The 14,939-nt window shown below is 43.2% G+C and overlaps 1 protein-coding gene across 1 annotated transcript in view; it reads right to left on the bottom strand.

Moving 5' to 3' along the window:
* The window catches only part of ltk (leukocyte receptor tyrosine kinase), a 114,445-nt gene that overhangs the window by 51,466 nt on the left and 48,040 nt on the right, over positions 1-14,939 (bottom strand). The window contains exon 10 of the mRNA XM_067992159.1: positions 11,720-11,872. Coding sequence (XP_067848260.1) covers positions 11,720-11,872 — 153 coding nt within the window. The remainder of the gene's footprint in view (positions 1-11,719; positions 11,873-14,939) is intronic.

Genomic DNA, 14,939 nt, shown 5'->3' with positions numbered 1-14,939 from the left:
CACTCCATCCATTACAGTGACAATACAGAGCACTCCATCCATTACAGTGACAATACAGAGCATTCCATCCATTACAGTGACAAACACAGAGCACTCCATTCATTACACTGACAATACTGAGCATTCATCCATTATATTGACAATACAGAGCACTCCATTCATTACACTGACAAGAGGATAACTAAGGAAAGAGTTGGGCCTATTAGAGATAACCTGTGTGGGGAGGCTGAAGATGTGGGTACGGTTCTTTGCATCTGTCTTCACAAAAGAGGGGGGCGATGCAGAGATTGTAGTTAAGGAGGAGGAGGAGTGTGAAATATTGGATGGGATAAACATAGTGAGAGAGGAAGTATTAAGGGGTTTAGCATCTTTGAAAGTAGATAAATCGCCAGGCCTGGATGAAATGTATCCCAGGCTGTTAAAAGAAGCAAGGGAGGACCATAATTTTTTGATCCTCCCTGGCTATTGGCGTGGTGCTGGGGGATTGGAGGACTGCTAATGTTGTACAGTTGTTTAAAAAGGAGAAAGAGATAGACTGTATGATTATAGGCCAGTCAGTCTAACCTCGGTGGTGGGCAAATTATTGGAATCAATTCTGAGAGGCAGCATAAATCGTCATTTCGAAAGGCATGGTTTAATCAAGGACAGTCAGCATGGTTTTGTTAAGGGAAGGTCATGTCTGACTAACTTGATTGAATTTTTTGAGGAGGTAACAAGGAGGGTCGATGAGGGTAACGAGTTTGATGTAGTCTACGTGGATTTTAGCAAGGCTTTTGACAAAGTCCCACATGGCAGAATGGTCAAAAAAGTAAAAGCCCATGGGATCCAAGGGAAAGTGGCAAGTTGGATCCAAAATTGGCTCAGTGGCAGGAAGCAAAGGGTAATGGTTGAAGGGTGTTTTTGCGACTAGAAGGCTGTTTCCAGTGGGGTCCCGCAAGGCTGAGTACTAGGTCCCTTGCTTTTTGTGGTATATATTAATGATCTGGACTTGAATGTGGGGGGCTTGATAAAGAAGTTTGCAGATGATACAAAAATTGGCCGTATGGTTGATAGTGAGGAGGAAAGTTGTAGACTGCAGGAAGATATCAATGGACCATAAGACCATAAGAGATAAAAACAGGAGTAGGCCATTCGGCCCCTCGAGCCTGCTCTGCCATTTAATGAGATCATGGCTTATCTGATTTTTACCTCAACTCCATTTTCCCGCCCTTTCCCCATATCCTTTGACTCCCTTGCTGATCAAAAAATTGTCTAACTCAGCCTTGAATGTATTCAATGACTCAGCCTCCACAGCTTTTTGGGGTAAAGAATTCCAAAGATTCACGACCCTCTGGGAGAAGAAATTCCTCCTCATTTCCATCTTAAATGGGCGACCCCTTATTCTGAGACTATGCCCCCTAGTTTTAGATTCCCCCATGAGGGGTAACATCCTCTCAGCATCTACCCTATTGAGTCCCCTCAGAATCTTGTATGTTTCAATAAGGTCTCCTCTCATTCTTCTAAACTCCAATGAGTATAGACCCAACCTGTTCAATCTGTCCTCATAAGACAATCCTTCCATACCCAGAATCAACCTAGTGAATCTTCTCTGAACTGCCTCCAATGCATGTATGTCCTTCCTTAAATAAGGACACCAGAACTGTATGCAGAACTCCAGGTGTGGTCTCATCCTATACAGTTATAGCATGACTTCCCTGCTTTTATAATCTATCCCCCTAAAAATAAAGGCCAATATTCCATTTGCCTTCCGGATTACCCGCTGCACCTGTATGTTGACTTTTTGTGTTTCATGTACGAGGACACCCAGATCCCTCTGTACCGCAGCATTTTGCAGTATTTCTCCATTCAAATAATATTTTGCTTTTTTATTTTTCCTCCAAAGTGGATGACTTCTCATTTTCCCACATTATATTCCATCTACCAAATTTTTTCCCATTCGCTTAACCTGTCAATATCCCTTTGCAGACACTTTGTGTCCTCATTGCAACTTGCTTTTCCACCTATCTTTGATTCATCAGCAAATTTGGCCACAAGACACTCTGTTCCTTCATCCAAGTCATTGATATATATTGTAAATAGTTGAGGCCCCAGCACTGATCCCTGCGGCACCCCACTAGTTACAGATTGCCATTTTGAAAAAAACCCTTTTATCCCGACTCTTTGTTTTCTGTTAGTTAGCCAATCCTCTATCCATGTCAGTATATTATCCCCAACATCATGAGCTCTTATCTTGTGCAGTAATCTTTTATGTGGCACCTTATTGAATGCCTTTTGGAAATCCAAATATACTGCATCCATTGGTTCCCCTTTATCCACCCTGCCTGTTACTTTCTCAAAGAACCAATAAATTTGTCAGACACAATTTCCCCTTCATAAAACCATGTGGACTCTCCTTGATTATATTATGAGTCTCCAAATGTCCTGCTACTACTTCCTTAATAATGGATTCTAGCATTTTCCCAATGACAGATGTTACGCTAACTGGTCTATAATTACCTGCTTTCTGTCTCACTCCCTTCTTGAATAAGGGTGTTACGTTTGCGGTTTTCCAATCCGCTGGGGCCTTTCCAGAATCTAGTGAATTCTGGAAGATTACAATCAATGCATCCACTATGTCTGTAGCCACTTCCTTTAAGACCCTCGAATGCAATCCATTAGGTCCAGGGGACTTGTCAGCCTTTAGACCATTAGTTTACCTAATACTTTTTCTCTAGTGATTGTGATTGTTTTTAGTTCCTCCCTCCCCTTTGCCCCTTGATTTTCTACTATTATTGGTATGTTATTAGTATCTTCAACTGTGAAGACAGATACAAAATATCTGTTCAATTCCTCTGGTCAGGTGGGCACAAAAGTGGCAAATGGAATTCAATCCAGAGAAGTGTGAGGTTATGCATTAGGGGAAAGCAAACAAGGGAAGAGAGTACACAATAAATGGGAAGATACTGAGAGGTGTGGAGGAACAAAGTGACCTTGGAGTGCATGTCCACAGATCCCTGAAGGTAGCAGGACTGCTAGATAAGGTGGTTAAAAAGGCAAATGGGATACTTTCCTTTATTAGCCGAGGCATAGAAAATAAGAGCAGGGAGGTTATGCTGGAACTGTATAAAACATTGGTTAGGCCACAGCTTGAGTACTGCATACAGTTCTGGTCACCACATTACAGGAAAGATGTGATTATACTAGAGAGGGTTTAATGGAGTTTTACGAGGCTATTGTCAGGGCTGGAGAATTTTAGCTATGAGAAAAGATTGGATAGACTGGGGTTGTTTTCTTTGGAACAAAGGAGGCTTTGGAACAAAGGGGAGATTTAATTGAGGTATAAAAAATTATTACAGGACGAGATAGAGTGGATAGGGAGGACATATTTCTCTTAGTAGAGGGGTCAGTGACCAGGGGGCATAGATTTAAAGTAATTGGTAGAAGGATTAGAGGGGAGCTGAGGAGAAATGTTTTAACCCAGAGGGTGGTGGTCTGGAACTCACTGTCTGAAAGGGTGGTAGAGGCAGAAACCCTCATCGCATTTAAAAGCTATTTGGATGTGCACTTGAAGTGCCGTAAACTACAGGGTAATGGACCAAGTACTGGAAGGTGGGATTAAGCTGAATAGCTCTTTTTTGGCCGGCACGGACACGATGGGCCGAATGGCTTCCTTCTGTGCCATAACTTTCTATGATTCCATGATATAGAGCACTGCATCCATTACACTGACAATACAGAGCACTCCATCCATTACACTGACAATACAGAGCACTCCATCCATTACACTGACAATACAGAGCACTGCATCCATTACAGTGACAATACAGAGCACTCCATCCATTATACTGACAATACAGAGCACCCCATTCATTACACTGACAATGCACAGCACCCCATCCATTACACTGACAATACAGAGCACCCCATCCATTACACACAATATAGAGCACTGCATCCATTACACTGAATACAGAGCACTCCATCCATTACACTGACAATACAGAGCACTCCATCCATTACACTGAATACAGAGCACTCCATCCATTACACTGACAATACAGAGCACCCCATCCATTACAGTGACAATACAGAGCACCCCATCCATTACAGTGAATACAGAGCACTGCATCCATTACACTGACAATACAGAGCACTCCATCCATTACACTGACAATACAGAGCACCCCATCCATTACAGTGACAATACAGAGCACCCCATCCATTACACTGACAATACAGAGCACTGCATCCATTACACTGACAATACAGAGCACTCCATCCATTACACTGACAATACAGAGCACCCCATCCATTACACTGACAATACAGAGCACTCCATCCATTACACTGACAATACAGAGCACCCCATCCATTACACTGAATACAGAGCACTCCATCCATTACACTGACAATACAGAGCACCCCATCCATTACACTGAATACAGAGCACTCCATCCATTACACTGAATACAGAGCACTCCATCCATTACAGTGAATACAGAGCACTCCATCCATTACACTGAATACAGAGCACCCCATCCATTACACTGAATACAGAGCACTCCATCCATTACACTGACAATACAGAGCACCCCATCCATTACACTGAATACAGAGCACTCCATCCATTACACTGAATACAGAGCACCCCATCCATTACACTTAATACAGAGCACTCCATCCATTGCACTGAATACAGAGCACTCCATCCATTACACTGACAATACAGAGCACTCCATCCATTACACTGAATACAGAGCACTCCATCCATTACACGGACAATACAGAGCACCCCATCCATTACACTGAATACAGAGCACTCCATCCATTACACGGACAATACAGAGCACCCCATCCATTACACTGAATACAGAGCACTCCATCCATTACACTGAATACAGAGCACTCCATCCATTACACGGACAATACAGAGCACTCCATCCATTACACGGACAATACAGAGCACTCCATCCATTACACTGACAATACAGAGCACTCCATCCATTACACTGACAATACAGAGCACCCCATCCATTACACTGACAATACAGAGCACCCCATCCATTACACTGACAATACAGAGCACTCCATCCATTACACTGACAATACAGAGCACCCTATCCATTACACTGAATACAGAGCACTCCATCCATTACACTGACAATACAGAGCACTCCATCCATTACACTGAATACAGAGCACCCCATCCATTACAGTGACAATACAGAGCACTCCATCCATTACACTGACAATACAGAGCACTCCATCCATTACACTGACAATACAGAGCACCCCATCCATTACACTGAATACAGAGCACTCCATCCATTACACTGAATACAGAGCACCCCATCCATTACAGTGACAATACAGAGCACTCCATCCATTACACTGAAAACACAGAGCACTCCATCCATTACAGTGACAATACAGAGCACTCCATCCATTACAGTGACAATACAGAGCACCCCATCCATTACAGTGACAATACAGAGCACCCCATCCATTACACTGACAATACAGAGCACTCCATCCATTACACTGACAACACAGAGCACTCCATCGATTACACTGACAATACAGAGCACCCCATCCATTACACTGACAACACAGAGCACTCCATCCATTACACTGACAATACAGAGCACCCCATCCATTACAGTGACAATACAGAGCACCCCATCCATTACACTGAATACAGAGCACCCCATCCATTACACTGAATACAGAGCACTCCATCCATTACACTGAATACAGAGCACTCCATCCATTACACTGAATACAGAGCACCCCATCCATTACACTGAATACAGAGCACTCCATCCATTACACTGAATACAGAGCACTCCATCCATTACACTGACAATACAGAGCACCCCATCCATTACAGTGACAATACAGAGCACCCCATCCATTACAGTGAATACAGAGCACTGCATCCATTACACTGACAATACAGAGCACTCCATCCATTACACTGACAATACAGAGCACTCCATCCATTACAGTGAATACAGAGCACTCCATCCATTACACTGAATACAGAGCACCCCATCCATTACACTGAATACAGAGCACTCCATCCATTACACTGAATACAGAGCACTCCATCCATTACACGGACAATACAGAGCACTCCATCCATTACACGGACAATACAGAGCACCCCATCCATTACACTGACAATACAGAGCACTCCATCCATTACACTGAATACAGAGCACCCCATCCATTACACTGAATACAGAGCACTCCATCCATTACACTGAATACAGAGCACTCCATCCATTACACTGAATACAGAGCACCCCATCCATTACACTGAATACAGAGCACTCCATCCATTACACTGAATACAGAGCACTCCATCCATTACACTGAATACAGAGCACTCCATCCATTACACTGACAATACAGAGCACCCCATTCATTACACTGACAATGCACAGCACCCCATCCATTACACTGACAATACAGAGCACCCCATTCATTACACACAATATAGAGCACTGCATCCATTACACTGAATACAGAGCACTCCATCCATTACACTGACAATACAGAGCACTCCATCCATTACACTGAATACAGAGCACTCCATCCATTACACTGAATACAGAGCACTCCATCCATTACACTGAATACAGAGCACTCCATCCATTACACTGACAATACAGAGCACCCCATCCATTACAGTGACAATACAGAGCACCCCATCCATTACAGTGAATACAGAGCACTGCATCCATTACACTGACAATACAGAGCACTCCATCCATTACACTGACAATACAGAGCACTCCATCCATTACACTGAATACAGAGCACTCCATCCATTACACTGAATACAGAGCACTCCATCCATTACACTGAATACAGAGCACTCCATCCATTACACTGACAATACAGAGCACCCCATCCATTACAGTGACAATACAGAGCACCCCATCCATTACAGTGAATACAGAGCACTGCATCCATTACACTGACAATACAGAGCACCCCATCCATTACAGTGACAATACAGAGCACCCCATCCATTACACTGACAATACAGAGCACTGCATCCATTACACTGACAATACAGAGCACTCCATCCATTACACTGACAATACAGAGCACTCCATCCATTACACTGACAATACAGAGCACTCCATCCATTACACTGACAATACAGAGCACTCCATCCATTACACTGACAATACAGAGCACCCCATCCATTACACTGACAATACAGAGCACTCCATCCATTACACTGACAATACAGAGCACCCCATCCATTACACTGAATACAGAGCACTCCATCCATTACACTGACAATACAGAGCACCCCATCCATTACACTGAATACAGAGCACTCCATCCATTACACTGAATACAGAGCACTCCATCCATTACAGTGAATACAGAGCACTCCATCCATTACACTGAATACAGAGCACCCCATCCATTACACTGAATACAGAGCACTCCATCCATTACACTGACAATACAGAGCACCCCATCCATTACACTGAATACAGAGCACTCCATCCATTACACTGAATACAGAGCACCCCATCCATTACACTTAATACAGAGCACTCCATCCATTACACTGACAATACAGAGCACTCCATCCATTGCACTGAATACAGAGCACTCCATCCATTACACTGACAATACAGAGCACTCCATCCATTACACTGAATACAGAGCACTCCATCCATTACACGGACAATACAGAGCACTCCATCCATTACACGGACAATACAGAGCACTCCATCCATTACACTGAATACAGAGCACTCCATCCATTACACGGACAATACAGAGCATTCCATCCATTACACGGACAATACAGAGCACTCCATCCATTACACTGACAATACAGAGCACTCCATCCATTACACTGACAATACAGAGCACCCCATCCATTACACTGACAATACAGAGCACCCTATCCATTACACTGAATACAGAGCACTCCATCCATTACACTGACAATACAGAGCACTCCATCCATTACACTGAATACAGAGCACCCCATCCATTACAGTGACAATACAGAGCACTCCATCCATTACACTGACAATACAGAGCACTCCATCCATTACACTGACAATACAGAGCACCCCATCCATTACACTGAATACAGAGCACTCCATCCATTACACTGAATACAGAGCACCCCATCCATTACAGTGACAATACAGAGCACTCCATCCATTACACTGAAAACACAGAGCACTCCATCCATTACAGTGACAATACAGAGCACTCCATCCATTACAGTGACAATACAGAGCACCCCATCCATTACAGTGACAATACAGAGCACCCCATCCATTACACTGACAATACAGAGCACTCCATCCATTACACTGACAACACAGAGCAATCCATCCATTACACTGAATACAGAGCACCCCATCCATTACACTGAATACAGAGCACTCCATCCATTACACTGAATACAGAGCACTCCATCCATTACACTGAATACAGAGCACCCCATCCATTACACTGAATACAGAGCACTCCATCCATTACACTGAATACAGAGCACTCCATCCATTACACTGACAATACAGAGCACCCCATCCATTACAGTGACAATACAGAGCACCCCATCCATTACAGTGAATACAGAGCACTGCATCCATTACACTGACAATACAGAGCACTCCATCCATTACACTGACAATACAGAGCACTCCATCCATTACAGTGAATACAGAGCACTCCATCCATTACACTGAATACAGAGCACCCCATCCATTACACTGAATACAGAGCACTCCATCCATTACACTGAATACAGAGCACTCCATCCATTACAGGGACAATACAGAGCACTCCATCCATTACACGGACAATACAGAGCACCCCATCCATTACACTGACAATACAGAGCACTCCATCCATTACACTGAATACAGAGCACCCCATCCATTACACTGAATACAGAGCACTCCATCCATTACACTGAATACAGAGCACTCCATCCATTACACTGAATACAGAGCACCCCATCCATTACACTGAATACAGAGCACTCCATCCATTACACGGACAATACAGAGCACTCCATCCATTACACGGACAATACAGAGCACTCCATCCATTACACTGACAATACAGAGCACTCCATCCATTACACTGAATACAGAGCACTCCATCCATTACACGGACAATACAGAGCACTCCATCCATTACACTGACAATACAGAGCACCCCATTCATTACACACAATATAGAGCACTGCATCCATTACACTGAATACAGAGCACTCCATCCATTACACTGACAATACAGAGCACTCCATCCATTACACTGAATACAGAGCACTCCATCCATTACACTGAATACAGAGCACTCCATCCATTACACTGAATACAGAGCACTCCATCCATTACAGTGACAATACAGAGCACCCCATCCATTACAGTGACAATACAGAGCACCCCATCCATTACAGTGAATACAGAGCACTCCATCCATTACACTGACAATACAGAGCACTGCATCCATTACACTGACAATACAGAGCACTCCATCCATTACAGTGAATACAGAGCACTCCATCCATTACACTGACAATACAGAGCACTCCATCCATTACAGTGAATACAGAGCACTCCATCCATTACACTGACAATACAGAGCACTCCATCCATTACACTGACAATACAGAGCACCCCATCCATTACACTGACAATACAGAGCACTCCATCCATTACACTGAATACAGAGCACTCCATCCATTACAGTGAATACAGAGCACTCCATCCATTACACTGAATACAGAGCACCCCATCCATTACACTGACAATACAGAGCACCCCATCCATTACACTGAATACAGAGCACTCCATCCATTACACTGAATACAGAGCACCCCATCCATTACAGTGACAATACAGAGCACTCCATCCATTACACTGACAACACAGAGCACTCCATCCATTACAGTGACAATACAGAGCACTCCATCCATTACAGTGACAATACAGAGCACCCCATCCATTACAGTGACAATACAGAGCACCCCATCCATTACACTGACAATACAGAGCACTCCATCCATTACACTGAATACAGAGCACCCCATCCATTACACTGACAATACAGAGCACTCCATCCATTACACTGAATACAGAGCACCCCATCCATTACACTGACAATACAGAGCACTCCATCCATTACACTGACAATACAGAGCACTCCATCCATTACACTGAATACAGAGCACCCCATCCATTACACTGACAATACAGAGCACTCCATCCATTACACTGACAATACAGAGCACCCCATCCATTACACTGAATACAGAGCACCCCATCCATTACACTGAATACAGAGCGCTCCATCCATTACACTGAATACAGAGCACTCCATCCATTACACTGAATACAGAGCACCCCATCCATTACACTGAATACAGAGCACCCCATCCATTACACTGAATACAGAGCGCTCCATCCATTACACTGAATACAGAGCACCCCATCCATTACACTGAATACAGAGCGCTCCATCCATTACACTGAATACAGAGCACTCCATCCATTACACTGAATACAGAGCACCCCATCCATTACACTGAATACAGAGCACCCCATCCATTACACTGAATACAGAGCGCTCCATCCATTACACTGAATACAGAGCACTCCATCCATTACACTGAATACAGAGCACTCCATCCATTACACTGACAATACAGAGCACTCCATCCATTACACTGAATACAGAGCACTCCATCCATTACACTGACAATACAGAGCACTCCATCCATTACACTGACAATACAGAGCACCCCATCCATTACAGTGACAATACAGAGCACTCCATCCATTACACTGACAATACAGAGCACCCCATCCATTACAGTGACAATACAGAGCACTCCATCCATTACACTGACAATACAGAGCACCCCATCCATTACAGTGACAATACAGAGCACTCCATCCATTACACTGACAATACAGAGCACTCCATCCATTACACTGACAATACAGAGCACCCCATCCATTACAGTGACAATACAGAGCACTCCATCCATTACACTGACAATACAGAGCACCCCATCCATTACAGTGACAATACAGAGCACTCCATCCATTACACTGACAATACAGAGCACTCCATCCATTACACTGACAATACAGAGCACCCCATCCATTACAATGACAATACAGAGCACTCCATCCATTACACTGACAATACAGAGCACCCCATCCATTACAGTGACAATACAGAGCACTCCATCCATTACACTGACAATACAGAGCATTCCATCCATTACACTGACAATACAGAGCACCCCATCCATTACAGTGACAATACAGAGCACTCCATCCATTACACTGACAATACAGAGCACCCCATCCATTACAGTGACAATACAGAGCACTCCATCCATTACACTGACAATACAGAGCACCCCATCCATTACAGTGACAATACAGAGCACTCCATCCATTACACTGACAATACAGAGCACTCCATCCATTACACTGACAATACAGAGCATCCCATCCATTACAGTGACAATACAGAGCACTCCATCCATTACACTGACAATACAGAGCACTCCATCCATTACACTGACAATACAGAGCACTCCATCCATTACAGTGACAATACAGAGCACCCCATCCATTACAGTTACAATACAGAGCACCCCATCCATTACACTGACAATACAGAGCCCTTCAGCATGCAGCCAGTACCTAAAATCTGTTCCTACCTGTACAGGTAACATTGTCTCCGGCTAAAATTTTGCCACCCATGCACTGACACAGTATCTTCTTGGACTCTCGCTCCCGTATGCAGTTGTCCGATTCACAATGACTGCAGTTTAAATGGATCCGAATTTCAGCTTCTCCATGACTTTCCATGGCTGTGAGTGGAGAGAAACGCGACATTACCAGAGGATGGTGGCAGCAAATTACACTGAAAATCCGTCTCGTTAGTGAAAAGCTCAGATAGAGCAAGGTTTTGGAGAGCGCTTCTGAGTTTTTATTTTGGAAATGATAAAAGATCATTATCTGTTTCAATCAGTAAGCTGTAGTGAACCCTTGCACTGTGGAGCCCATTAACCAGCTCTTAATAAGCAAGGTAAACTAATGTCAGTCCACAGTGAGGCTTATTCACTCTCGTATACACTCCACTCGCCTCTTTCCAACCAGTTGCCTCTTGACAACTCATCTTTTGTCAACCTACTATAATCATAGAATCTTACAGAACAGAAGGAGGCCATTCGGCCTATTGTGCCTATGCTGGCTCTTTGAAAGAGCTATCCAAACCCTCTCCCCTACTCTTTCCCCATGGTCCTGCAATTTTTTGCTCTTCAAGTATTTATCCCATTCCCTTTTGAAAGTTATCATTGAATCTGCTTCCATCGCCCTTTCAGGCAGTGCATTCCAGATCATCATAACTCGCTGCATAAGAAAATTTCTCCTCATCTCACCTTTGGTTCTTTTGCCAATTACCTTAAATCTGTGTCCTCTGGTTACCGACCCACCTGTCAGTGGAAATAGTTTCTCCGTTTACTGTATCAAAACCCCTCAATTTTGAGCACCACTATTAAATCTGCCCTTAACCTTCTCTAAGGAGAACAATCCCAGCTTCTATATATATCTATACTATGCTTCAGTTTGCCTGCTCCTCTCTTATACCAAGTCCAGAAGGAGATGACAGTGTGCATCCCCACTCTGTGCATTCGATAATGGGATTGCACCAGACACCTCTGCAGCATCCCACTCTACACTTGAAGAATGTGGAAGTGAGGAAAGGCCATTCAGCCCATCCACTTTGCTCTGTCCTCCACCTTTTGCTTCTGGATCAAACCTGGCCACTACTCATCTTTCTCTTACTCCCTGTTGAATTAGACATTAAATCAATCATCTTGCAGATGCACAACTGAGTCAGCTGGGAGTCAGGCTATTCCATAAAGAAGCCATTCTTTAAGTTAAGCTTGCTTTTATTTATAGTCCCACAAAGGCCGTTCTTTGCACTGGATGAATCTGCTTCATCCTTTCTCTGTTTCTGTTCAGTGTACATCTCTGCAATATTCCCATTGGTCAAAATGTGATATCTTCATGCTAACTCCTTCAACCTCCCAAATCTGAGCCCTACCAGTCTGTGATGGCCCGATCTGCTGGGTGACTTAGAACACAGAGCAATGCTCCTGAAATAGTTTTCCCAAGAATTAGGAAAATCTTCCATTCAAAGCAGCCTGACAAAGGGAAGTTGGGAATCACCATTCTTAGATTGGTGTCTGAAATAGTGCAGGGATGGAGGCTCCTGCATATCAGGGGAAATCAGATATTAAAATGGTTGAGATCCCAGGATTAACCACATTACAGGTACAAGACCGAACTTTTTACTTTGGATCATTTTTTCTGAACAATCATGTGGGGAAGAAGAGATTCAAGCAAATAATTATATTCAATGTGCTCATAATACAAAGCACCGCCATTTTCTAGTTGGACACTTAAACCCAAAAATCTCTGAACTATTTCTTCCACTCGCCCTGAGTTCACTGAGTTAGTTGGGTTTTGTCGGTACGTTAAAAGTAGACGAGGCCGATTTCAAACCTTGTGTGACAGAAGGAAGCTCGAGACTTGCGAAAGGCCAAATTTTGAACTTGGAAATCTGCTACCTCAGCCTCAGCAATGAAATCACAGAGTACCAGTGCAGTGGGAATATTAAACATACAGCGCTGATTGGGACTGAATTTTTGGGCAGTGTAATGCTGATAGATCTCAGTCCTTGGGCTGGGTGGTAGTAACAAATGAAAGACAGAAAACAAAATGACATTTCCTGCAAAATGCAGATTTGGGGAATTCTACAATACAGCGATTATAGATAGATACTGGAGGGTGACTTTCAACATATAAAAGTATAAGTTCAAAGGAACTGTACGAGATCATGACAGATATTTAAAAGGATCATCACTACACAAGGACTGATTTAAAGTGATTATCATAGACTGGGAAAGATATAAATATTTTAAAAATGGTTGATTGATGAGATAGATCTTAGAATTGCTTGGCTGGGGGCACAGTTATAGAGGCCATCATGAGATTGAGATACAAAATATAGAAGCAGTCCTTAGAAGGTACAAAAGTAAATGGGGTAGAGGAGCAAAGAGACCTGAGAATACAGATCAATAAATCATAAAGTAACAACATAAGTTGATAAAGATTTCCAGAAGAATAGAATATAAAAGTAGGGAGGTAATGCTGAATTTAAATAAAACCTTGGTTACACCACACTTGGAGTACTGAGTGAAGTTCTGGTCTCCATACTACAAAAAGTATATTGAAGAGCTGGAGAAAGTGCAGAAAAGATGTACAAGGATGTTACCAGAATTGAGAGGATGCAACTATCAGGAAACATTGAGCAGGCTGGGGCTCTTTTTTCAGGAAAAAAGGACAAAGAGGAGATGGCAGTGTGCATCCCCACTCTGTGCATTCTATAATGGGATTGCACCAGACACCTCTGCAGCATCCCACTCTACACCTGAAGAATGTAGAAGTGAGGAAAGGCCATTCAGCCCATCCACTTTGCTCTGTCCTCCACCTTCTGCTTCTGGATCAAACCTGGCCACTGCTCATCTTTCTCTTGCTCCCTGTTGAATTAGGCATTAAACCAATCATCTTGCAGATGCACAAATATAGGTAGAAAATGTGATATAGGTTTTTAAAATTATACCTAAGTAATTTGCAGCTCATTCTCCCCATTAAATCTTTCTGAGACTGGGGTATCTGTTGATTCTCTCCCATCCCCCATTATTCTCTCTATTTCCCCCCCCACCAACAACCTTACCAAAATGACTGTATATCTTTCAGTCTTGAATTCTGATGAAAGCCACACACCCAAAACATCGTAACCTTTCTTTTCCCTTTATAGATATTGACCTGCTGTGTATTTCAAAACATTTCCATTAAATATAAAGTTAA

This window comes from Heptranchias perlo, chromosome 10 (assembly GCF_035084215.1).
Source record: "Heptranchias perlo isolate sHepPer1 chromosome 10, sHepPer1.hap1, whole genome shotgun sequence".
In the NCBI taxonomy this organism is placed as follows: Eukaryota; Metazoa; Chordata; class Chondrichthyes; order Hexanchiformes; family Hexanchidae; genus Heptranchias; species Heptranchias perlo.
The sequence above is the reverse complement of the archived record's forward strand: the minus strand, read 5'-3'. Positions and strand labels throughout refer to the sequence as shown.